This window comes from Aplysia californica, unplaced genomic scaffold (genome assembly GCF_000002075.1).
Source record: "Aplysia californica isolate F4 #8 unplaced genomic scaffold, AplCal3.0 scaffold00081, whole genome shotgun sequence".
Lineage (NCBI taxonomy): Eukaryota > Metazoa > Mollusca > Gastropoda > Aplysiida > Aplysiidae > Aplysia > Aplysia californica.
This window is the reverse complement of record NW_004797351.1, coordinates 1,513,202-1,539,214: the sequence shown is the minus strand read 5'-3', so window position 1 is coordinate 1,539,214 and position 26,013 is coordinate 1,513,202. Positions and strand designations below refer to the sequence as shown.

Here is a 26,013-nt window from a genome sequence, read left to right as displayed (position 1 = left end):
TTGTGTTTGGAAAGGCAATTCTGAGTTTCAGTTCCAAGCAAAGTACAGAAGCAGGAACCAAAACTACCATTAGGCAAGAGAAAATAAAATATTGTCTCTGAAGAGATATAAAAGTAAATTAAATGGGGGTGGGGGAGAAAAATGTAATAAAAATAAAATACAATATGTGAAGTATGATCAGCAGCCAAAGAATGTACATTCAAAATGAAATTACCCCCCCCCCCCCCCCCACCCTAAAAAAAATGTTTGGAAGACCATGAGTATTTCCCTTCCCAGTACATTTCGGATACGGAGAGGTGTCTGTCTGTCTGTCTGATCTTTGACATATTGCTCACTGGATTTTCATGTGAACTGAATCACTATACAGTATAAGTTTCATAAATCTGGAAAAATACTGAGAGTTGTTTTTTTAACTTAAAGGATTTGAAAAATCTGAGCCTCATTTGCGGAAAATAATTAAAATTCTACTCAAGTCTCAAGTGCATGCAGAAAAAAGTATGTCCAGTTGAATTAGTATTATATCACACAAACTGTCTTATTGTGTCTTTTAGTTTTTTAGTTTTAGTAGAGGTTTTACGGTGCTCGCAACTGCATAAGGTCATATCTGCCGTCATAAGGGAAAACGACGAACGGTCAAAATTTTTCTATTTTTCTATTTTCACATATTTCATAGAGTATTTAATTCTGCATCTGATGGTGTAAAAATTTTTGTCATATCCTAATCCGTTGTTGCGTAATTGAGAGTTCGTCGTTTTCCCTTACACTGGCGAGCTCCGAGCCAGAGCTTAGTGTAAGGGAGAACGACGAATGGTCGATCGGTCAAGGATCACTGCTCGTTCAGCATTGTCCCCTGGTCTCTGTTGTTGGGCAAATTCTGCATGGGCGACGAATGACAATTGGTCACTGTTGCGTCAGTACAAACATACTAGGTTTTTTGAAAACAAATACACCACCACCCCTCCCCCGGAGTACCGTCGACCAGGTTTATAAGAATGTATCACTTAGTGTGTCTTTCTGTCTGTCTTCACGTATTAGGCCTAAGCTGATGGTGTGAATTGACAAGAGCAGGCGGAAGAGAGGGGAAAACGGATGGGAACAGGGGGAAAGGGGTGGGGATGGGAGGGTCAAAAAAGTATTTAGGGAGAAATTTATTAGCACTGCATATTAGACGTCCGCCAGATGTTCACAGACTAATGCCATGTTAGTTTGCTGTCCAGTCATTTGACATCCTAAATCCCAACGATGGTTATAGTGCCGCAATTTGTCTTGCACATGTCACTGGTCGACATCATTATAGAATTACCAAGCAATTAATGACACTGTGTTATGAGAGTAAATTTCTTTGTTCAACTTAAAAAGTGGATGTATTGTGGCGACACTTAGTCTTGCTTTACGATTTTTTATGACTTGATGGACGTTACAATCGAATATAATAATGTCTTGCAGATTCAAACTGTCCTTGTAGATCTCTACTTTGTGGTGTGTTTTCCGATCCGATCAACTGAATCCTTTATTCTATACAAAGCGTCACATTACCTCTCCCGAAAGCGTTTGTGATACAGTCTTGTCAGATTGTTACATTTCTCATGTGTAAGTTTGACTTTGCAATGATCTGATCGTATTATTGACATTGTAACATTGTTGATCCCTTTCGTCGTGCAGGGAAAAATTTGCAATTAGCGAAAATAAAAGTAAAACTCGCTTCTGAAGAGAATACACTAAAGAGATATCGTGGAGACCAAACTTTGGTTCCGAATGAGACAGTTTTAAATCAAGCTGTTAAAAATGTGTGCACATCTGATTTGTACACTGACTGTGTAGTACTTAACAAAGCGAGGAAGGGAAACGAAGGACGTTTACCAAGTTACAGTTGGGATATAACAAACACCTAACTTTATACGTATAATAGCTTGTTTGTATACGTCTTGTTTTTATTTGTAGTAACCAGTACACAGTCATTACTGTCAATAATGCGTCACAACTGACCATCGCCAACGCCTATAAACGTTCACGAGTGTAAAGGAGAACAACGAACCGTACCATTCGTCGTTTTCGCTTACATCGCAAGGCTCACCTGCGGGTGCGCAGTGTAAGAGAGAACGACGAATGTCGAATAACTTTGCTACTTTTTAACCTAAACCATTCAAACTTTAGAACTGCTTTATGAACACCTCATTCAGATATCTGGTGATTTACAGCTTAAAAGAATGAAAAATAGAAGAGTTATAAAGTGAAAACAGTTTTTGCCTCTCCTGAAAAATTTGCCTCGCTACCTGCACAGGACCATTCGTCGTTTTCCCTTACGACGGCAGATATGAGCGCCAGAAGATTAGAGGTGTTAAAAACAAACATAAAAAGAAAAAGGGGAGATAAGGACGATATGTTTCTTAGGAATGAAGAAGCAAACCACACCAGAGCACCCGCCAACCACCCACATTATGTCTTTATAAGAGATTTGAATGCACTACTAAACAAAAACAGGTACATGGGGGGCCCTCAGTGGCCTAGAGGTTAAGGTGTTTGCCTCTCACTCAGTAGGTCCCGGGCTTGAATCCGGATAGCAACAGAAAATGTTCTTTTCTAAAATCTTCTCCTTTCACATCCTGTCCTGCTCTATAACAATGTTCTGTCATCTGCTTTCATCTTCACTTTCTGCCCCCACTTCCTCACCTCCTTTGCCGTCTTCTCTGGTTCCCTATTTCTTTCTACAGCCTTTCTACTGCTACTCCTTGGCTCTTTCTTACTGCTGTCTTTCAGCCACACCCCAGATCTTATGGTAGGAAAGATCTACACCTAGCCTTCTCTGACAAGGGCGAAAAATCTAGGAGGTCCTGTGCGCAAGTTGCGCACTTTTAAGATCCCTTGGCGGTTTAAAAATTGATAAGAGTAGGCTTCGGCTGCCACCTGGGCAAAATAAAATTTTTTCTACCAACTGAAAATGCTTAATGTGTCCCGCGGATCATGTGACCTTATGCAGTTGCTAGCGCCGTAAAACACTTATAACAACAAAAACAGGTATATTCCAAGGATGCCTTTATACTGTAGGATTTCAGGAGTACATTTTTTTGCGACACTGAACTGAGTAACTTGAAGTGCACAAGAGAAGGTGAGACAGAAGATATATTTAAGTTCAGCAACTTAAGGAAAAACACTCTCATGACAAAAAGAGCACCCTCCCCCCAACAGGTTTGAGCAAACAAAAGCAGATATCTTGTTTATAGAAGTCTGGTCTTTTAAAAAAGAGTTAAAGAGAAGCACATTGACACAGTAACAGCTATTTTCAGCTAGGAATGAGCAAGGCTGACAAACAGAAACGAATAAGGATTTAGTGAAGAAGTAGGACCTGCCATTAGCACCCTCAACTACTTGCCAAAGCACCAACCACTTGATTCCCATAGATGAAATAAAAACACAATTTCTTCTTTCTAGTCTTGACACATGAACGGAGCTTTGCCAAAAGTGTATTCTGACAACTAAAAATACACCTGTTATAACTCTTTTCAGACACACATACACATTTATTGGCTATGGGCATGCCAGAGGACATCCAGAAAAAGAACAGTTCAACACCAAGATCATAATATGTTTGGGATGTTACCGTTCTACTGGATGTCCTTGTCCTAAGGTCTAAATTAGGATTAACTCGGTCATTTGAGATGTTGCACAACATTTTTAGTGTTTAGGCTACCAGGATTGTCCTAGTCATTTGGAATATTTTTATGACATGGTATAGTCGAACCAGAAGCAATGTGGTTGTTTTGTATGAATTAAGGAAAGGAACAGCTGGTAGCAAACACTAAACCCATTTTATGAGAGAAGGCAACACAATCTCATGGTGAGACGTCATCAGAAGATAAATGAGTTGCACTGCCTTAGATGAGTGTGATCCTTCAAAATCAATAACACCTACACATGAAAGAATGTAGAATTCATTAGATTCCTGGTTTAGGGTGGGCAAGACATAAAGGAATACATAAGAGGAACACTTTTACTAATTTTCTAAAAGTGAGGCCAGTAAAAGAACTTTTTGTCAGTTAAGAACTTTATGAAAATATGATTTATAGGTCAACATCCGACAAAAGGCTTCAAGAGGCAAGGAGTCAATGATATTGTATGTTCTTGATTAATTTGCTAATGAAAAGACAATAAGCAGCTCTGTTGTCAAATGTTACCACACTTACTAGGAAATGTGACACCACTCTCGACAGTTAAGCATACACAATCTTAGAAATGACCAGCTTCATTTGAAAGTATTTTGTCAAGCATACTGATGTTTTTCTCTGAGACGGATAGCAATGGCTTCAATGAGAAGAAAACCTTCCCAATTGCAGATAACACTTTTCTGACAACAAATTTGAGTCTGAGTCTGAGTAAAGAGAAGAATATAGACCGGAAATTGACTTTTTGGTGACGGGAAGAAGCAAGAATGACCGACGGAAACAACAGCACAAGTAGCGGAAATACAATTGTCTCAGTATTCTGATCTCTTAATAAATAACAATATTGTAGAACATTAAGACTAAATAAATATACTGTTTGTTATAATAAAAACTACCAACATCTAGCTCAACTGATGTAGTTATTCAAGGTATTTGTATTTCTGATACAATATACGCAATTTAGTAATGTAAGAGTTATATCCAGACTTGGTCTCCTAGCACTGGATACAGTCAGTACCGGCATTTACATAAATTTGTTTGTTGATAGGTTGAAAAACCATCAGACCTATGGACAGACTAAACAAGGTATAAACATGAATGTTTTACAGGCCTAAATTTAATTCATTAAGCCGACGGACCAGAGTGCAACTACCTATACCCTTTTGCGCATATCTAGCAGTTAATGCACAGGAGCTTAGGTGCACAGGTCTCGAAAGTCTGGTACTCTCAAAGGATCCGGATTCAGTCGGTTAATTATGTTCTCTTCAAGAAAACCATAATATCAATAATATTATTACATAGAATTTTAGTGAAGCATCTACAAATTATTTTGAGGTTCAAACAAATAAGTATGCCTAAACACTCGACATGTTTAGTTCTGCTAAGAAAATAAGAGTAAAACAGGCAATAATACAATCCTGAAAGCATCCTTTTCAGTGAATCAAGTAAGAGAGAAGAAAAATAAGGTTGGAAAGATGAAATTCTGAATATTCCCAAAAAAATTCTCTGTTCTGATGCTCTGTCTTATTTTAATATACAGTTGAACCTGCTGTAACAGTCACCTGTCCAAGAAAATCACCTTTACAAACAACCATTTCCCACTTTACATTTTGTCTATATTATATGACCCTTTCAAAGATGTCCACCTGAATAAAACGATCACTTTTTTCCAAAACAATGCATTGCCATCTTAGACAAGTTTGACTACTATTTAAGTGTCAATGTTGCTGTGGGCTTTTACTCTAACCTCGGCTCATCATTCAAACAATCCATCTGTTTATGAGGTAAAATATAACTATTAACTTAATAAGAATTGCTGATAATTTCAAAATGTCAAGTTTAGCTCTATTTGTGGGATTTAAATCCAGAAATTCCAATTTCTCAATGTCCATACATTAGACATGGGAAAAGGACTAGTTTAACAAATTAACCCCATGTGTGTTGACTCATTAAGGTGGACAGTGAGATCAGACATCATCTGTGCAAGGCATGCTGAACAAGAAATACAAGAAAATTATGCTACTGACCGGACAGGAGGACATAGATCTACAAAAAACAAGGTAACAAGGAACAAAACTAACTCTGCTGTGTTGAAACATTAGAGTTTGTTGTTTTAGTAGAGGTTTTACAGTGCTCGCAACTGCATAAGGTCATATGACCGCCAGAAGATTAGAGGTCTTACAAGAGAGTAACAAACATAAGAAAGAAGGACGGGAGATAAGGACGATAGATGTTCGATAAGAAAGAAGAAGCAAACCACACCAGAGCACTCGCCAACCACCCACAAACATTAGAGTGTACGGGGAGACAAGAAACAGTTTTTCAAGTTATGTCAGGTTACACAATTAACGTTCTATTTGGTTGAACCCTCAATTGTGAGAAGAGATAGATCGTTGAACATGGCATGCCTAGCTTGAAACACAACTAACCCCGTGTGAGATGACATTGGCCAGGTGCTCCACATCAGTAGGCTGATACTGCTCACCAGGCAGAGCCCGTCGGTTCTTTAGCCTTCACAACAAGCACAGGTGCAAGGAAAAGTATGGTGAAAAGCATACCAAAAATCGAAATAAGTCAAAATAAAAAGGAACTAAAACAATAAAAGATGAAGGCAGTGGGATAACTGAATGGCTTTGTCAGTGTAAATTTGTGATTTAGACAAAACTGAAATCTCCTTACCAGTAACAAAAGATGACCCCCAAAAAGGGTTAAAAATATGCTCTGGTAATACAAGAAGTCAGACAAAACTAGGGAAATGTTTTAACATGTGCTTAATATTCAAGTATAGAAAATACAAAAATGAAAGACCTGAAAGGACTGTGCTGTGGGCAACCAAACTTGACCAGAAAGTAGTCAAGTACATTAATTTGCTGTTTGAAACCTCATTTACCTTCTTCTCATTCACATAAACAAGAAAGGGGGAAGATGTGCGATTAAAGATCAGGTGAAAGAAAGAGACTATGCCTCACTTTCTACATATATCACAAAATATCTCCTCTACTTCGTGAGATGGCATTTATTTCTTTAAAGTTTCAAGATTCCAAAAGCAAAATGTTACTGAATACTGATGTGAGCATTAACTTACCAGTTAAGGCGCATTACATTTTGGTTAAAAAAAAATTCTCGCATAAAAATTTTTGTTTTCTCAATATTAGGCTAAAACAGCACCTGGACATGGATGGCTGGTGCCTCTATAAATAAATCATTGATGGTCTGGTCTGGTTTTCTCAATATATACAGATAGTGGAATACAATAAAAATGGTACATAAATATATTTGAGGTCTTAAAAACATGAACAAAGATAGTTTCAAGGCATAGCAAAGATCTATAGTGATATATGATGAAAAGTGCATAATCTCTTAGGAAACTAATAAGGAAAAGTGAGCTCTAGAGTTACTAAAATGAGATACGTTTCACCATTATGGTGGCCACTGGAGGGAAGCATCAGTGTATGGTACTTAACACTAGAGAAGAGAAGGCACATTTTTACAAAAAAATATCAAAGAAAAGTGAAAAATCCCATACATTTCTGTCCATGAAAAATAACCGTTTTCCAATTTTCCGCCTTCAAATTTTTAGCTTAGAATCATTTTAATTATTTAAGAATGAAAAGAGCAAAATTACATTTTATATGATTTAACAATGAACACTTACATCTTGCTTTTCCCAATTTCCCAATTTTGTATATATGGGCTTTCTTTGAACAATTGTAAAACGAAGTGTGTTCTGTTTCAATCATAGCACGACTGGACCTCCAAACTAACGAATGTCAACAACAATGAGCCTATGTCAGATACAGATCTCTTTTCACAGAAGGCAACATCACTAAACAATCTTAAACTCACTAAGACGGTGCGCTTTGATTCCTGATTTGCACCGAAGGACGAAATATTTTTAGGTGTTTAAAAAAAATAAATCTGAAGAGACCCAAAAGAAATATTTTTAGGTTCCAAGTTTTAGCCTTAATATGGGTCTTGTTTTTTTTTCTTTACTCTGATAGAAGCCACATGGGTAGACTGAAATTACTTTCAATATCCAGTAAAATTATTGAAGTAGGAAAACTCTCAAGTGTTGAAGGAAATTCAAACCGCATTTCCATTTGAAAAATTCTGGTACTGTTTGAATTAAATTTGGAAGGGTTGGGTGGGGGGAAGAAGAGGGAGAGTGATGACAAAACTGTAAATAGATTATACTAAAATGCTGTTCAAAGGAAGACGAAAGGTCTCTCTATCCAAGCAATGTCACTCACCTGGAGAAGTCAGCACTGGAAGAAATCTGCCTCAGTAGCGTCCCCACCATGATGCCGACATCAACTCCAGTTCATAAACGCTGCACAACAGGTAACTCTAGCAAAACTATGACATGTCTCTCTGATGATTCAGTTTGGGTAGTTACTGCCTTCTCCTGATGCCCATCACACTGGCTTCTTGTTCTTGTATACCTTTAAGAATCACAGAGTCAGTACTGAGAAGTAATACATTTTAATGTTAGTTTAAAAAAAAGACAAACCTACTCGGACATTTTAGCAGTTGCAAAACATTTGCGTGGCATTGTGGTGAAATCAGGCGCTCGTCAAAATAATGAAATTAAAAAAACCAAAACTCAACATTTTTCCACCAGTTCTGCAATTTTCATTGAATTTTCTCTTTGGGCTCAAAACCCTCTATGTCCATTCAAAAACGGATTTTTCAGTAGACTTTACTGAAAAACGTTGATCAAAGGCACAATAAGTGTAAATTTTCAGTTTCCAAGGACACTCAAGCTTTTGAAGTTGCCACACTTAGGCAATCATTTTCTTGCTAATTTTAACCTCAGACACCAGACAACCCCCACCTCCTTCAATCTCAAATATCTTGACTTCTATTCAAGATGGAAGGATCTTATTTTCACTAAATACAAGACAAATGAACAAGCTTTTAGATAATACCATCAATAACTCCACTTGCCTAAAATTTGACAAGTGCCCGATTCCAGCATGTCACGCCAAATTTATAATATCACAACTCATCCACCTGCCGGAACTATCAGGATAAATAAACTGTTTGTGATTGACATTGATTATATATAATCCATGTCCCATTGACAAAATTCAGATAATTTAAAAGACAGGCTGCTCTGACCCTACCTGTCAAGGCCATCACAAGCTGAGAGGGAAACAACACCAGATAAAAATACTCGAGGTAATAACCTACCCACACAAGAACTGCATTTTGTGAGTTATGGAATCTCCAAACGGTTTGTTAATAATGAAATTTGCTAGAATTTTTTGCTTTGATTCGACAGCCTGTTTGATTGTTATCACCAACACCTTCTGTATATTTGACGAAACCTAATCCTGTATCTGACACATCTCTATTTTAGGATAGAGCAGGTAAGATTGAGGGGGGCAACACTCCTTTAGCTCAGTTGGTACGGTGGTGTCCGCACAACAGCAGCCCATTTTGGGAATAAGGTTGTTGCTCTTAAGTGAAGATTCCTGCTCACTGAATTTTCAAAGAGAAAAGGGTGGAGGTGGTGGTGGGTTAATCCGCAACCCCTCCTCACACACATGCATATGTCCCAATCACAGGATGAGGTGATGTTAATCCAAAAAGTGATAAAATAGCCAGCATCAATAGCCGAGGTTTGAGTTGCTTGATCACAGGGTGGTAATTTTACGCACAGAGGCTGAGACTTTTTTCCCCCAGCCAGGAGACTCTTGCAGGAAGGTGGCTCTCGGTAAGAGGGTGTTATCACAGCTCATATATCCCACAAAGTGTACTTTTGGCCCTAGCAAGTGCTGTGAGGCAATTAACTAGAGAGGGGGGGATGCATTCCCACTGAAATTATAGGCCAGTCTTGGTGTTCAAACTGATTTTGAATTGAAAAAAAGAAAGAATTGTCAGGCAATTTAGAGTTGCTGTTAGAGGAAAAGTTGGCTGTTAAAGGGAGTAGGCCTAGTTCATAAAATTTAAAGAAGATTCCATTACACAAGCTTAGGTTGTGGTAAGATGATGGTTGCTCTTATCTGGGTTGCTGTTAAGTGGACATCACTACATCATGCTGGACTACTGAGATAATTGCTCTGGTTCAAATCCCCAAACGAACGTTCTTGAACTTCGGTTGTTTTGGTGGGTTTATTAAAACTCTCCACCCAGCGGCTTGGTCCTATTAAAGATGGATGTTAGTTTTGAAGGTCCTGCCTTACATTATGTTGATTGATAGGGACATTAAATCCATATGAAAACAACAATATCGGGTAAATCTAAGTTTCATTTTGAATGCACACATAGTTTGTTCTAAGAAATAGTTTTCGCTCTCATATATATATATTTCATGCCATTTCCAATGTTTGTCAATACAGCAGCAGTGTTCAGTGTTATTTTGAGAAGGAGTGAGAGAGAGAGTTAGATGGAGAAGGAGTGAGAGTGAGAGAGTGAGAGAGACAGAGAGAAAGAGAGAGAGAGAGGGAGGGAGGGAGAGAGGGAGGGAGAGAGAGAGAGAGGGAGAGAGAGAGAGAGAGAGAGAGAGAGAGAGAGAGAGAGAGAGAGAGGGGGGGGGGGAGGGAAGGGAGAAGGGTTGTGATGTAAATTTACTATATTTACTACGAGTCTTACACTGAGCAGTCAATTATATATGGCCACCTCTATTCTCACCCGGGATGAGAATAGTGCAGACGAGTCTTTTGGCTATTCTCACCCGGTGCGCGTTCACCGTTATAGCCTAGATCTAGGCCAACAAATTTTGCGTTCACCCTAAACCACGGAATTCTACACTGTGATAACAGAAACATTGTAGAATTCTGTGCCGTGAACAAACGTTCCATTACAACTGTAGCCTACTAAAAGCGTACAATTTTGTCTGTGGGCAGTGGAGAGAGAGAAAGAGAGAGAGAGAGGAGTAGCGCGAGAACTTCCGGTCAAAACAAAATGGCGACCCGCGTAGTTCGGCTCGATTCGGAAAGTTAAATAGCTGTAGCATCTTTGTAGACAACCAAATTAATTTACTTTTGTGTTTTAACATCATTTTTTAACTTTGTTTTGGTCAATTTGATCGTCTACACCGATAGACAGTATTCAGAAAGAGACAGAGAGAGAGAGAGGGGAGGAGTAGATCTTGCGAGAACTTTCGGGCAAAACAAAATGGCGACCCGCGTAGTTCGGCTCGATTCGAAAAGTGAAATAGCCATAGCATCTTTGAAGACGATCAAATTAGCTTACTTTTGTGCTATAACGTAATTTTTTCTTGGCTTTTATCAATTTGATCATCCACACCGATAGACAGTATTCCAAAATGAGGAAAAGCAGGTCTTGTTTCGCACCGGGTGAGAATAGCCTACGCTACGCTGGCAATTCTCACCCGGGGTGAGAGGTAGATCGTTTTTCTATTCTCACCCCGGATGAGAATAGCCACTTCCATTATATATATATATATATGCATGCATATTTTGTGTCACAGAGCTAGTGAAGGCACACTGCATTTCGTCCAGTGTTGGATAAATAAAGGATAGCTCATCTTATCTTACCACTAATTGCACAAGGGACATGTTTTAAAAATGTGTTTTACATAAGATCATATGAGCGCGCTGGAAACATTAAACATTTTCAGTTGGTAGGAAATTTTGAATTTTGCTGATGTAAACAAACCAACATGCCAACATGGCGGTGGGACAGCAAATCTTAACCAGTGCCAAGATCTAGATCTCTAGATTCTACCCCTAACCCAACGCCTTACTGAAAACCTAACCCTACTGCCCTAACCCTAGCCTCAACCCTAACACTCCATACTCCATTCAGAACCTCTGTTTAAATTTCGTAGTGGTCGCTCGTCACGGAATTCCTCCCAGTGCCAGTAGGTTGAGTAGGGCAAGCAGTCGAGCCACCTCCTCCCTCCTCCCCCGTAAAACAGTTCAGCTTTGTTCAAGTTATACCAATTTCATCGTATCACATTTGGTTACAAACTTGTACCTGTAACTACTTTTGAAATCAGTCGTCTTGACTGCACTTAGTCAATGAGGAATGCGAGGTGGGAGGTCCCCTTCGTTGTTGGTTCACACTGCAGTCTGCAGTGGTTGCGACCGTTTCGCTTTGTTTTGCCGGAAGTTGGGACGGGCTATTTGGCCAGATAAAATTTCATATTGCCGTTGGAATCAGGAAATCAATGTTCTATAAAACCTACAAATGTAGCAGTCGCTTCATCGTATGAAACTTTGACTGAGATTCATTAATAACTTTGAAAACTATCGTATTTTGATTTGTATAAGTGCCCAAAATGTTGTCCAAACAATATATCTGCTTCAAAATCACAGAATAGATTAATAGCAATGAAGGGAAATTTGTCAGCGATTCTGACAATAGGGCAATATAAATTTAAGGAAATCTTCCAAAATTTTAATTGTTGCAAAACAAACTCGGTGCGAAACAAATTTTTGACAGAAAGAAAAAGAACAGAATGAGCAATGAGCATTGAGCAAGGAGGGAGACAGTTGACTTGAGAGCTTGGAACTCAAAAAGGTGTAGTAGGCTATCGGATGATTCTCTCGCCGGGTCGTCAATTCTAAATTCTAGATCCTAGATCTATATCCAGTCTCCTGGATCCAGATGATACACCGCCTCGCCCCCACCCCATGTCTGCTAAATAATCTAACTTGGGTCCAGATCTTGCCAAGAGACTTGGATTTGTTTGGCTGAGCCAGGCTCCTCCTCGTCTGGCGACGCTGCGCTTCAACCTCGCCACTTCTTTCTGCGTTTTATCCGGCCACCTCTATTCTCACCCGGAGTGAGAATAGTGCAGGCGAGTCTTGTGGCTATTCTCACCCGGTGCGCGTTCACCACATTTTGCGTTCACCCTAAACCACAGAATTCTACACTGTGACTGTGATAACAGAAAAATTGTAGAATTCTGTGCCGTGAACAAACGTTCCATTACAATTGTAGCCTACTAAAAGCGTACAATTTTGTCTGTGGGCAGTGGAGAGAGAGAGAGAAAGAGAGAGAGGAGTAGCGCAAGAATTTCCGGGCAAAACAAAATGGCGACCCACGTAGTTCGGCTCGATTCAAAAAGTTAAATAGCCGTAGCATCTTTGTAGACTACCAAATTTATTTACTTTTGTGTTTTAACATCATTTTTTAACTTTGTTTTGGTCAATTTGATCGTCCACACCGATAGGCAGTATTCAGAAAGAGACGGAGAGAGAGAGAAGAGGGGAGGAGTTGATCTTGCGAGAACTTCTGGGCGGGTGAGAATAGCCACTTTCGTTTTATCCTCTCCCAACCGCCCACACTTCGTCCACTAGAGAAAGCGGGTTGAGTTCTCTGTTGGATCTCGGTCTGAAATGTTACAGTTGGATAAGGTCTCGCATTTCAGATCATAACTTATGGAACAAAAACCCGTATAGGCGCAACTGATTAACCAAGCAGTGAAAATTTTTTATCATTGACCTGTCTGTTACATCATTGATCCGCCACTCTCGTGAATGTCATGCCATCTCCCTTGTAAATCTTCGATGAAAGGGTACAGTGTTTGCCCCCAGACGGGAATATCACAAGCTGGGTGGATAGGCGCTACGAGTTTGCACCAGACAGAATCACAACAAACTGTGAACTCTTTGTTCTCCTGACCAATACAGCAGGTGATTCTACACCTGAATTTGCTAGACAGAGGAATTTTGATTGGTGCGGTCACAACATGATGTCGCGTTACGAAAGAGAGGGGGGGGGGAATGTGGTTAGAGATGGAAAGCTAGACATTTTGGACAGATAAAGGGGTAGAGCAATAGGATAAGTGTAGATTTTGAGCTTCATGATTGGATAAATAAAAGTGGCACACCTCATGCCATTGTGACTGGTCATCAAGGCTGACCAATCTTTGCTTGCCATGAAAGTCATAAACCCACTCTAGGGGTCAATCGTGCTGTGAACTTTTGCGAAAGTAAGCAACTTGTGTTTCACGCGCTCATATGACCTTAGCAGTTGCGAGCGCCGTAAAACCCTATACTATACATATACACATACATACATACTCTAAGGGTCATGCCAGTTTATTTCACAGTAAGGGGAGATCATTTTACCTATTGTTGGCCTGAATCTGAGCCACCCTTGGTGCGTTGGCTAAGATCCTGTTCACCTAAGATTTTGCATTTTCCTTGCTCTCAAAATCGGTATCTTAGGCGGAGACTAATGTATGTAATACTTTATTATGTCCTATCCACCATGATTATACTTTTAAAAAAAACTATTCTTCAATGATTCCAAAACAAGACTGTCAAAATAAAGTGTTTGAGTAAAGAAGTCTGACAGTTAATTATTTAACTCTTGCCATGTTGGGGGGGGGTTCACAATTGTTCTCGATCTGGGTGTTGTAAATGTGATAGGTTGGATGTGACGTTGAGAGAGGCAAGTCATTTGAGCCATCAGATTTATTTCATCAAATATAATGGATGTATGTTTTTTTGTTTTTGTTTTAAAAAATCAAGAACAAAAAAACCCAAAAGAATAAAGTATGATGACAACATGGTGTCAGCAAATAAAAAATTCATGAAATGGGTCTCATCATAAAATAAAGGGTCTGTTTTCCACGGAAGACGTTACCATATTGAATTTTGATGATTGACTATGGATTTGCACCTTTAAATATTAGTGATTTATATTGTGGATTGGCGTGAATGTAGAGTTAACAGGTAAAAAAGTAAAAGTGTTTAATTGTAAAGTACACTGCAACCACCCAATTCTGCAAAACATCATTTATTGTTGTTTGATTTCTCTTTTTTAACAACGTTTTTGCATTTCAGTGTTCATGTTGTTTTTTTTGGTGTTCATTGATTTGATTTTTGTCTCCTCAGATCTGATGTGACAGCATATTTGAAGAATTCTTTGTTTCACTAAAAACAAAAGCCATTGTGGTTATAGTATAGTGCAAACTCCCAGTGACTTACACGTGCATCAAGATGTCTGCACCAGGAGCTGCCATGACTCATACTAGTGCCGAGGCTACTTCAAACAGTTACATGGGGAAAATGTGGAGATACCGGAACATTTCCTACAAGCTCGGCATCATTGGCTTGGTGGTGTCTACAGGGTTCTTTTTCTTAGGTTTTGTCTCGCAAAGATGGCTTGAGGCTCGCATTTATCACGACTCTGACCTTTCGCTAACTGATGTGATGTTGGGCAGCCATGAAGATTGGGGATACGGTGTATCAGACAGCTACGAAACTATTTCTTGGGGATTTTTTAGTGGAAGCTTTGGCAATGATATTTGTGACTCTGGCTGTTCTGTAGGTGAGGCATTCACTTTTTGTTCTTTAATACTGCCCACAGACAGATTCCCTTTCTCCCTTTTTTGCTGGACACCATCCCTCTTTCCTTTAGTTTACCGCTGGTTTCAGATTAACCATGTTGGTTTAATTGGACTACACTGTACTCACAAACTCACATACAACCTCACAAACACATAATCAGCATTTATATATGACCTTTTTGTGTTGCAAGTACCCTAAAACACTTACTAAAACAGAAAAAGACGCACACAAATGCACACACACACACACACACACACACACACACACACACACACACACACACACTCACACACACACACACACACATCTAATCACACATGCACACACTTATGCTACCACTTGCACACGCAGTGCAATCATGCGTACTCACAGATGCCTGTGCAATCAGACACACATGTGACATGCGTGGTCACACCCACTCATGCAATTAAACACACGCAAATACACACAGGCACTCGTTGGCAAACACATGCTTAAGAAAATCCACATTTGCAAGAAAATACCCTGCTTTTCTTTACTCATTTCTGTTATCCCTGATTCTTCTGTGAAGTGTCTAGGACTGGTGACTAGAAAAATCATGATCAACATTATAAGTCCTTGCAATAAATTCTTAAAACTTGACTTATGAAAATTGTTTTTTTGATCTCTTGTTTGCCTGTCATGGACATCTTTTCGTCAGTGTTGAAGTAATCTAGGAATGATGAATTTTTCATTTTTCATGTTATTGGTTAGTCGTCATATTCTAAAATACCTCCCCGGGGTGGTGCCACTGACTGAAGTGTCTTTAGGCCATTCCCAAAGGGGGGGGGGGGGGGGGGCATTTCTTGTTCTAATGGACAGTAAAATTGTAAATGGGCTGATCCAACAATGTCATGCTCATTACAGTGCCTGAACTACAACAGGGAACTGCTGCTTTTTCTTTCCTAATTTTTACTATCGTCATTTTCTTCTACTTCTTTTGTATGTTTGTCACACTCTTGTGACCCGCTATTTACGGGGTGCCTTGATAGTCGAAGCAGACCATGTGCTGTTGAAGCTAGAGAGGGGAGCAGAGTCAGTTTGATTCCCTGTAAAGACTCCTCTGTTGACATCCACCCCTTAGCGCTCATATGACCTTATGCTGTTGCGACCGTCGTAAAACCTTTATTAAAACAAAACATATATTCTAAAATGATTCAAAGCTGTAAGACTGAAAGATGCTGATGGAAATCTTGTTTGCTTGTTTTCTTTTTTCAGATTTGATAGTTATAGTCATAAAGGCTGTAACAAATCTTGTCCAGCAATATTACTTTGTTGTTGTCTTTTTGAACCTTAATTGTACGCAAGATCATCAGAGATGTTATTTTTTTCAGGTCTTACAGTGACTCGAGTACTTGTTTGCATCTGCTTCCTGTCTCACATCTTGGGCTATGTTGTGGCCGCTGTTGAGAATTTCCGGGTGGTTGATGTCAGGACATACCACACTCACAGGCTGGAGCTGGCTGTCCTCATTACTGGTTTGTGTACTGGAAGAATATAATGTCATGGTGCTGCCATTACAGTTTAAGTTGGACTTGTGCCATACTGGAATTTACCTATTTTGTAATTCTCCCCTTCATGGTGCATCATTTAGTATTTAAATTTTGCAAATTTTTCTGGCTTTTATCCTCAATTTAGACATTTCCATTTTTTATGAAAAAAGTGTATTATAAAACAACAAATCAGGTTGTCTCAGTTATATCAAAAATGCAAAAAATGAGATAGGTTATATGGCTGCATCATGACGACAACATATATATTCGGTCAATTGACAATGTTTCAGGTCCTGTCCTTTTGGGCCTCAATTTGTAGAGCGCCTTGCCAGGTCCTACAAAGGCAAAGGTATGGTGGACATTCAACTGGCAAGAGACAATGTTTTAGACGTAATTACCAATACTTGATTGACATAATGACTACTACCTCACTTTGAATAATTTAATTTTTCTCCATAATTAAGATACTTAAGTTTTAATACTTGAGATTTTGTTCTTGATCAACAAAGATTCAGAAGACTGCGTGGGGATTGATATGTGCCTTTCCCAGTGGTTAGCGATCTTTCTTCAGAAGTAAAGTGGGAACAAATTATAAATTTGATTTTCAACAGTATTACTTCTATGGTTTGTGAAACTGAGAAAATGTGAGATGACCTGAGAGACAAAATGAGTATCAGAGACAAAAAGAGGTTCAGAGATAAAAAGAGATGCAGAGAGAGAGAGAGAGGGAGAGAGAGAAATGCAGAGAGAGAGAGAGAGAGATGCAGAGAGAGAGAGAGAGATGCAGAGAGAGAGAGAGAGAGAGAGAGAGAGAGAGAGAGAGAGAGAGAGAGAGAGAGAGAGAGAGAGAGAGAGAGAGAGAGAGAGAGAGAGAGAGATGTGCATAGGGCTTATTTAGCAAGTCACATTCTCGTGGAATGCATAACTTCCCTCTTCCTTGAAAGGAAGTTCAGAAAAATGAGATAGTCAGGAATAGAGCGTCCACTTCTTTCTAGCGTAGAATTCTTCTGTCTACCTACAACCTTTCTGTGTAGGCACTCCGTACTTTTGACCACGTGGCATTTGCGGTTTTAATAGTACGATTTTCCCTGTTCCGCACAGAAAAAGTGAGGTTGATTCTTGCATTGGGAAGGTATTTTATCAAGTATCTCTGTCTGTCTAGTGGAATGCTGCATCTCACATAGACTGGTTGGCTCTGACATACAGGGTCAAAGCTTCCTGCCTCTGAAAAGATATATAAATAGTACCAATGAAGTAATGAAGGTATAAAACGTCAGTGCCTTCACCATGAAATCAAAATTGCTTGAGTTTCAGACTGGATTTTTGTTACTCTTTCATTATTTTGTATTTGTACAAGCGTTTATTGTATATTGGTGGGGCTTTTCACCTCCTATGCAAAAGACTTATTAAATAATATTCCCATTTGAAAACGAACATTTAAGAGAATCTTTTATTAGGATGTCCCACAAAACCAAGGCTGTAGGTGGTTCGTAGGTGCTGTAGTGTGATTTGCTCCTTCTTTCCGATCAAATTTCTAACATATTTATTTCTCCTCCTCCCTTTTTTTGCGTTTGTTACTCTCTTGCAGTACCTGTAATCTTTGGCATTTTTATATATTTATATATAACCTAATTGGGTTGCAAGTGCCGTAAAATGCTTACTACAACTAAAACAAAGTTAGGGTTAGCTCTAACAACCAGTGATGAAGCTGCCTGCCCTCTAAAGATGATGTAATTGCGACAATGGAAGTAAAAAACTTCTCCGTTGACTCAGTTGGTGTTATGCTAAACTACAGAACAGATGGCTCTTGTTTGAAGCCCAGACTGCGCAATCTTGAACTCGGGTCATTTTGTGGAGTTTTCAAGGCTCTCAATCCATTTGATTCTGTCCTATCAGAGAGGGATGTTAAATTGGGAAGACCTACTGATTAAATAACTTAAGAGTACAGATAAGTGCGTTAAACCCTTACACTTAAGTTACCACTCTAAATAATTGTTATTATGTTGATGCTCTTCTATTTCAAACAATCAGACAAATGGGCATCATTTCTAGTCAAGAGCAAGGAGGTAATTCCGTTAGAGATGTGTTCTGTCATGCAGGACATGGGTGAATCTGATTAGAATCCTCTTTGAGACGTTCTTACTCGTAGGTTGTTTGGGGAGTTTTCAAGAGTCGCCATTAAGTGGGTAGTTGGTGGATGCTCCTTTTTTCCTGTGAAATACCTACAGTCCTTATCTTCCCTCCTTTTTTAGTTTGTTACTCTCTTGTAAGACCTCTAATCTTCAGCACCTATATGACCAAATAGTGGTGCAAGTGCCTGGAACATTTACTAAAACAAAACTCTCTATTAACTTACTCTGTTGTATTGGCAGTGGGTGTTAAATTAAAAGATTTGTCCACCCTTTAAATGACTTTACAGCTTTTGGAAGTGGTGCTGAACCCGTACCATTGGTCTTATTCAGGGAGAATGATCTCTTTACCATCCACATGCTGCCTCTTTGATGACCATACAATATTGAAAAAGGCATCACACTCGTATAATTGTCAGTTACCTCTCCTCATGGACAGGGCTCCTGGCTGGTGGCAGTATGGTATCCTTCATGTACCTGTTCGTCCCTCAGCTGGACCACCTGGTACGCTTGAAGTACGGCTGGTCCACCACAGTCATGTGGCTCTCAGGCACCATCCTGTTCATCTCCTGTGTCTTCATCGTCTGTGGCAATCGGAAGCCAGTGAGTTTTTTGTTTTGTTTTTTATTTATTTATTTTTTGACTTGAGACATTTTGGTTTGACTGTAGCTTGCTTTATGATCTGAATTGTGTCAAGGGGAGCGTTGAACATTTGTAATAAAACATATCCTTTTTTTAGACCACTTGTCTTTCCAGGTTTTTCTTATGTGCATATTGGGAGGTTGTGTTTTAGGCCAGCCACTGTCTATATCACTTGTAAACTTCATTTTCATTCTTTTTAATACTGCTGTTGTCCCAATTTGTTTCCTTGTGAAAAGTGACTTATTGTGCCAAATCTATGTAAACTGTAACTCATCATAACCACCACCACCACCAACAACAATGACTTTTAGCAACAACAACTTCAGTCTGGTTGATTGGTAAACTTCTGTTGTAGTCTGCTTCTACTGCTTCTTTCTCCTTGTTATAGTCATCCTTGTTAGCTTCCTGGTTTTGTCATATCACAGTGCTTCTTTTTTCTGATCTCTAAATCTGTCCCCAGAGCTGCTAGAGAGATATAAAACACCAGTGTCTGTTTACTATTTATCTCTGTTTGTCACCATGCCTCACTATATCACAGTACTTATCTCACTGTTTCTCTCTACTTTGCCTTATGTATCACAGTTTTTTGCTCAGTTTCACTGCTTCTCACTATTGTGATTACTTATCTTTGAATCTCTCTACATCTCACTGTTTTTCTCTCTGTTCTTACTATATCTCACTACTTTTCTTTGCTTCTCACCATTTCTCCCTGTCTCTTTCCTACTTTTACAACTTCACAAATTTTCTGACCATTTCTTTATATCCGTCACTACTTTTTTTCTTTTTTTCACTATTTCTTGCTAGCATTTTGTACTTTCACTACTTCTCTCAATTTCTGACAACTTTTTTCTTTTTGCCTTCTCCACTTTTCCCTTTACCCTGTCAATTCTGTCCTCTCATTTCCCTCTGTTGTTTGTTTCTGTGTGTGTCTTACTTTTCCCTGCAGTAAATGACCCTATCGTTCATCCCAACAGAATTCTTGATTTTTATAAAAAAAAGGCGTTTACTAAAAAATGTAGGTAGTACTATTTAAAAAACGTAAATGACTGCTTTGAGTATTGAATTTTTATCATGAATTTTTAACTTCACTTTGAAGTAAAAACCAGCCTTTGCTGTGAACTAGTGTGAAAATAACCAGCTTGTGTCCTACGCGCTCATATGACCGCAAGTAGTTGTGAGCGCCGTAAAACTCTTACCAAACTAAAATGATGGTTATTGTATTGATGTGCTTCTCTTTAACTCCTCCCTTTTCCTTTCTGCCTTCCTCCACAGACGGTGGGTGTGGTGGTCACTCAAGCCGGGGCTGTCCACATGGCTCACTACACCACGACTCCCTCCCAAGTGACTGTCTTCCAGAGTGGACCGGCCCCTCAGCCACAGTACCCGCCCATGTCCCAGCCACAGTACCAGCCAGTCTCCCAGCCACAGGGGCCCAAGTTTCAGCCACAGTACCCACCTGCCCAAGCACCGTACCCAGCCCCAGCGAGCCAGCCTCTGTTGCCGGCGCACACTGCTCAGTACCCTCTGCCAAACCAGCCAATGGGTGCCCCTCCGGCATACTCCCCTGCTCCAGCCTATCCCATCGGACCAACCTCGCCCCCGGTCATGATGGGCTATCAGCCGGTACCCCAGGCGGAAGGCTATGCCCAAGCCAGTGCCCCGCCCCCAGAACCAGCTGACACACTCCCGGAGAAGCGAAGGTTATAGATCTATATATATGGCTTTGTTTTTGTTGTTTTTCAGTAAACTTTACATGTCTATTTGGTCAATTTTAAGTCTTTTTTTAAGCACTGAATTTTGTCGGTGTATTGGAGGGGGGGCTTCAGTGAATTTTTGTTGGTCACACTTTTGGTATCTTTTGTCAAAATTGTTTTTTTTTTTTTTTTTTTGGGGGGGGGGGGGGGGGGGGGGAGGTGAGGCTGAGTTTTTACCACAAATATTTCCTGTTCACTCAGTCAGTTACACTATTTTTATTATATTTCTGTGCATCAGTGCAGGTTCACAGGTTTTTATCTACAGTGAATTTTTCATAACTAGTCTACAATTGTAGCCTCTGACTAATGCTATATAGATGTACTGCCTGCTCCTTATTTCTAGGATTTGCTGTGCAAGGGTTTTGGTGATATAACATAAAATCTGTTTTAAAAAGAACAACACTTTATGTTGGGTGACGTTGTTGGAGCATTGATGGCTTTTTAGAAAAGAAAGAAATTTAGAGAAGTGGGAAATTGGATTAAAGAGTACTTGATCTGGTGCAGTTTGTAGTCCCTATCACGGACCAAAAACAGATGTGTATGTTTGCTGCAGGTACAATCATGCCTCATGTTGGCAGCTCCTACAGAATACCACAGTTTTCAGGAAGTTTCTGTCAGCGTCTTTGTACAAAAAAATTGGATCTTCCGAGTGATGTAGACTGAGAGAGAATCTCAGAGTGCACACTTAGCTCAAATAATGTCATGTTGAACTATGATCCTGATGACCTTGGTTTGAATCTCTAATGGGGCTTTCTAGAAGTTGGATTTTTTTTGTAGTGTATAAGGCTGCTCTGCCTCTTAGGTTTGTTATATCATGTTTAAGTTTAATTCCAATGGAGTCTTTACACACATTTGATTAAAATCACCTGTCGGCTATTTAAAAAATTAATGATCTAATATTTTATTTATGATATTCTAAGTATATATCTTTCATTTTGAGAATAGCTCAAATGCAAAACCCTGTGCAATACTCTGCCCAGCTTGACATAGTTTTATTTGGTTGTTGTTGCCAGCTTTTTTTGTGTCATGATATTACATTTTTACCTTTTCTAGTATTATATACCGATGTATCAGGTAAGTTCAGTGTGCAGCTTGGTGCAAAGGTGATACAGTGGAGATAGCTTAAACTGAAAACAAACCAAAAATAGGGAGGCTCTTGTGGCCTAGATAATAAGATGTTCGCCTCTCATTCAATAGGTCCCGGGTTGCAACCCAGAGAGCGAAGGAAAATTTTCTTCACTAAATATGCCTTCTTTCACCTTCCTTTCCGCTCTCAAACAATGTTCTGTGGTCTGCTTTCGTCTTCTTCTTCTTCTTCTTTTGGCCTCCGTTAGGAGGGTGGCAATCTGCCACAGGCAGACAGATAGGAGGCAACCCCCTATGGCTTGGTCCAGAGTACATCCCGGCCCTGTTTCACGTTATTCTCCTTTAGGGGGGCTTCGATGTTCATCCCCCTGCGGTCACTCATACTGTGCATGCTGCAGGTCGTCAGGACTTGTGCCACAGTCTAGACAGGAATCATTCGGAGCAGAGCCTATTGCATGGATGTATGACCCCAGGATGGGGCTCTTCGCGTTGCATCTTTGTTGCGATAACACTCTTCTCTGTCTGATGGTTAGGTCTCTCTCTTTGTCCCTCTTCAGTGGTGGCTTCACCTTTTCCTCGATGGAGTCGTGTACTCGCACTTTCTCCCAAGTGTAACGCAATATGCACGAGCTTGCCGACGCGAGATCGACTTGAGTGTTAGGCTTAACCTCTAGTGGGATGAGGCCAACTTGGTTTGTGAGTAGCATTGCATTGAAGTCTCTCTTACACCCGGTAATTATTCTACTTGATCAGTTTTTAATAACGTTGAAGTTCTCGCGATTTGTCTTGGCAGTTGCTGGGTATCAGGCTGCATGGGCATACTGTATGGTTGATCTGATGTGCGCGATGTACACCATATGCAGGTCTTTTTTGTTGCATCCCCACTCTGTGCTGGAGAGCCTGCGGAGGAGATTGACTCTTGAGGCTTATACACTCTTTAAATGTTAATTGGCAGTCAAAGATCATGCCAAGGAAGATATGTGTTTTTTTATAGGGCACCTCCTTGTCTCCCGCTGTAAACTGTGTATGCCAGGACATTTCACGGCTCCATGTTGTGAAAAAAGAATATTCACATTTTGCAATGTTAATTTCGATCTTCCATAGTTTCGACCAATCGCAGATCTTGTCTAGAGTGGCCTGAACCATTGTGGCGGCAGTGTCAAGATTTTTGTGCCATACCCATATTGCCATGTCATCTGCGAAGAGGCTGGTGTTGGTGCCCTCGGGTAGGTCCTCTACTATGTCGTTGATGTATGTGAAGAACAGATGTGGTGATAATACTCCGCTCTGAGGGACCCCAACAAGGAAGTGTAGTAGCGACTTTCTTTTCCCTCAAAAAGAACTATGGACCTTCTGTCATCTAGATAGGCCTTGATCTGTTATTGTAGACAGGTGGGCATTCCTAGGGTATTTATCTTGTAAGAGTCCGGTATGTCACACCTTGTCAAAGGCTCTTTAAAAGTCTTAGAGTAAGGCTGTCTTTGCTTTGCGTCTTGGTCCAGAGTTGTCCTGAAGTTGTCGGCTATATGTTGCATTATCTTGGCGATTGGGTCCTCTGCTTTCATCTTCACTTTCTATCCCCACCCACCTCACCTCATTTGCCCCCTCCTCTGGGCTCCTGATGCTTTCTGCAGCCTTTCTACTGCTCCTCTTTGGCTCCTTCTTACTGCTGTCTTTCAGCCTCACCCCTGATCTTATTGTAGAAAAGATCTACACCTAACCTTCTCGGACAAGGGCGAAAAATCTCGGATGTTCCGTGTGCAAGTTGCGCATGTTAAAGATCTCTTGGTGGTCCAGAATCGAAAAGAGTAGGCTTCGTATGTCACACAGGCAAAATTCTAAATTTCCTACCAACTGAAAATAATGTTTAATGTGTCCTGCGTGCTCATATAACCTTATGCAGTTGCGAGCTACCAAAAAAACAAAACAACCTCCGCCCCCCCCCCCCCCCCCCAAAAAAATAGTGGTCATCCAAAAGAAAACAGAATCCCTGATTATTTCTTTTTTTTGTTGTCTTTTTAAGAAAATACCAATTTGGCGAAATGATCTTATTTTAAAACCAAAAAGAATTTTGAGAGCAATGTTATTTAATTAGGCTTTGAAACTCCTCAAGTAATGCAGATCATCAAGTCTTATGGGCTTCAAGATAGCGAAACAGAAAAAAAGACATGAGAAAGCATGTGTGTAGATTGCAGACAAGAGAGAGGCATCACCACTGTACTGTTTACCTATGTTGATCACACACTTTAATAGGCCAACACACTGTGTATAATGGCACAAGGAGGATAGCGAACGTACATCTGTTGTGTAACCAGTGGGAGGTCATGCATGGCCAGTTGACTCTGCGAAGCAAGTTCACATGCACTTGAGCATGTGCATGGGACATGATGTGTTTCTTGGCTATAATGGCAGTAGGCATTCTCACTTGTTTAATGGAGACCATACTACAATGCAGTGTGCTGATCTACTCTTGTGTCTGTTCTGTGTGACTGTGGCAGATAAGCAATCTGACAATGTCGAAGAGAAAGCACAATGGTTACATCCTACAGCTCAAATTGCAGTTGCTGAAAAAGGTAGATGGGGGAGAATTTTCCTAAAGTGAAATTTGTTAAAAGCATGGCATTCCCTACTCTATGCTGTTGATGGAAGAGGACAAATTGAAACGTTAAAGAGCCTTGGTCTTCCCCAGCCCTTCTTGAAGGGGATGAAGAAATAAAGATGTTGAGGTGGCATTGTTCAAGTGGTTTACTCAAGCTGGCTGCATGGACATTTCAACCTTGGGACTAATTTTGATAGAGAAAGCTGTTCTGGTTTCGATCTGGGCTGGCTCAAGTGGATGAACACTCATGCTGGGCTGTTGTATAGGCAAAATTGAGTACTGGTACATTACTGGTACTGGACCTTGAATACCGCCAGTACAAGTACTGTTTGTGGTTTTGTAATAGATGATGTCAGCATTTCTCATTTCTCACCTCCTGCTTCTCTTTTTCATCAGAGCTGCTCTGATATATGTTTGCTCATTTCACTCAAACTCAAAAGTAAAAGTACAATACATTCCTGATTAGTCTTGAAATAGACTATAAACCTATAATAAATGAAAAATCAACAAAGCACAGTAAACTGCATGAAATTAGCAACAGTTTTTTACCTTGACAACTTAAATGGAAAGTAATACTACTGCAACTTTACTTGTTAAGTAGATCATATAAGAAACAAAGCATACACATGTACCAAATGAACTATCTAGTGCACAGTGTAAATACAGTAAATTGGAGCAAGGCAGGTGAAACAGGAACATGGTCACAATACATATTCACCACTACATGTACATGCAATGAGCAGTTATGGCTTTCATTTACAAATGTATTGCATCATTTTGTATATGTGGTCTGACCTCTCAAGTTCCAAGGGCACATCATCTGCTGTATTAAACGAAAATGCTCATTGGTGGTAAAAAGCACATGGTGCCGGTACCCATATCTCTAAACCAACCCCCCCCCCCCCGCCCCCGCGAGGAAATGAAAGAAAATCAAGCAGTCTCACAGATTTCTGCTTAAGCAGTCTCCACTGTATTTCACATATATTCTTTGAACAGAGTTGTGCGTTAGTTTTAAAACAAGCCTGAAATTAGATTAATGAAAAGTCAATATTATTAGTTCTGACTTAAGTTGTGAAAACTTTTATTGAAATTTTCAGGTGCATCATATATAACATATTATGTAGATGTGCACAAGTTTCTTGGATGTGTATTCCAATATATTATTATTTGTATCAGCATTCAAAGTTGTAACTTTAATCGGGTACAAAGGAAAGGAACAAATCTGTGAAAACGGTGTAGAGAGGTAATGCTCAGCTTGGGATTTGATTTAACATTCGTTTTATTTCATTTTAAGTACATTTACATTGTGATATTTCATTTTTTAAAAATTAAAGTGTTTTCACTCCAGTGATATTGT

General features: G+C 39.8%; 2 protein-coding genes across 2 annotated transcripts in view; one reads left to right on the top strand and one right to left on the bottom strand.

Moving 5' to 3' along the window:
- Nucleotides 1–11,754, bottom strand: part of LOC101859846 (monocyte to macrophage differentiation factor) — a 28,646-nt gene extending 16,892 nt beyond the window's left edge. Inside the window, exons 1-3 of the mRNA XM_005094419.3 lie at nt 11,607–11,754; nt 7,910–8,101; nt 6,089–6,170 (exon numbers count right to left, since the gene is read on the bottom strand). Coding sequence (XP_005094476.1) covers nt 6,089–6,170; nt 7,910–7,959 — 132 coding nt within the window. The 5' untranslated portion in view covers nt 7,960–8,101; nt 11,607–11,754. The remainder of the gene's footprint in view (nt 1–6,088; nt 6,171–7,909; nt 8,102–11,606) is intronic.
- A 258-nt stretch (nt 11,755–12,012) lies between these two features.
- Nucleotides 12,013–22,116, top strand: LOC101859627. Its single transcript, XM_005094418.3, has 5 exons — nt 12,013–12,152; nt 14,480–14,915; nt 16,288–16,431; nt 19,015–19,178; nt 20,490–22,116. The coding sequence occupies exons 2-5, from the start codon at nt 14,585–14,587 to the stop codon at nt 20,922–20,924; spliced, it is 1,074 nt and encodes a 357-aa protein (XP_005094475.1). The 5' UTR covers nt 12,013–12,152; nt 14,480–14,584; the 3' UTR covers nt 20,925–22,116.
- The last annotated feature ends 3,897 nt before the right edge of the window (nt 22,117–26,013 follow it).

Excerpts from the sequence above, each read along its gene's own strand:
- LOC101859627 (XM_005094418.3), top strand. The coding sequence starts at position 14,585 with ATGTCTGCACCAGGAGCTGCCATGACTCATACTAGTGCCGAGGCTACT. Across the intron at positions 14,916-16,287 it reads TGACTCTGGCTGTTCTGTAG|GTCTTACAGTGACTCGAGTA; the intron begins GTGAGGCATTCA and ends TATTTTTTTCAG. Across the intron at positions 16,432-19,014 it reads GCTGGCTGTCCTCATTACTG|GGCTCCTGGCTGGTGGCAGT; the intron begins GTTTGTGTACTG and ends CCTCATGGACAG.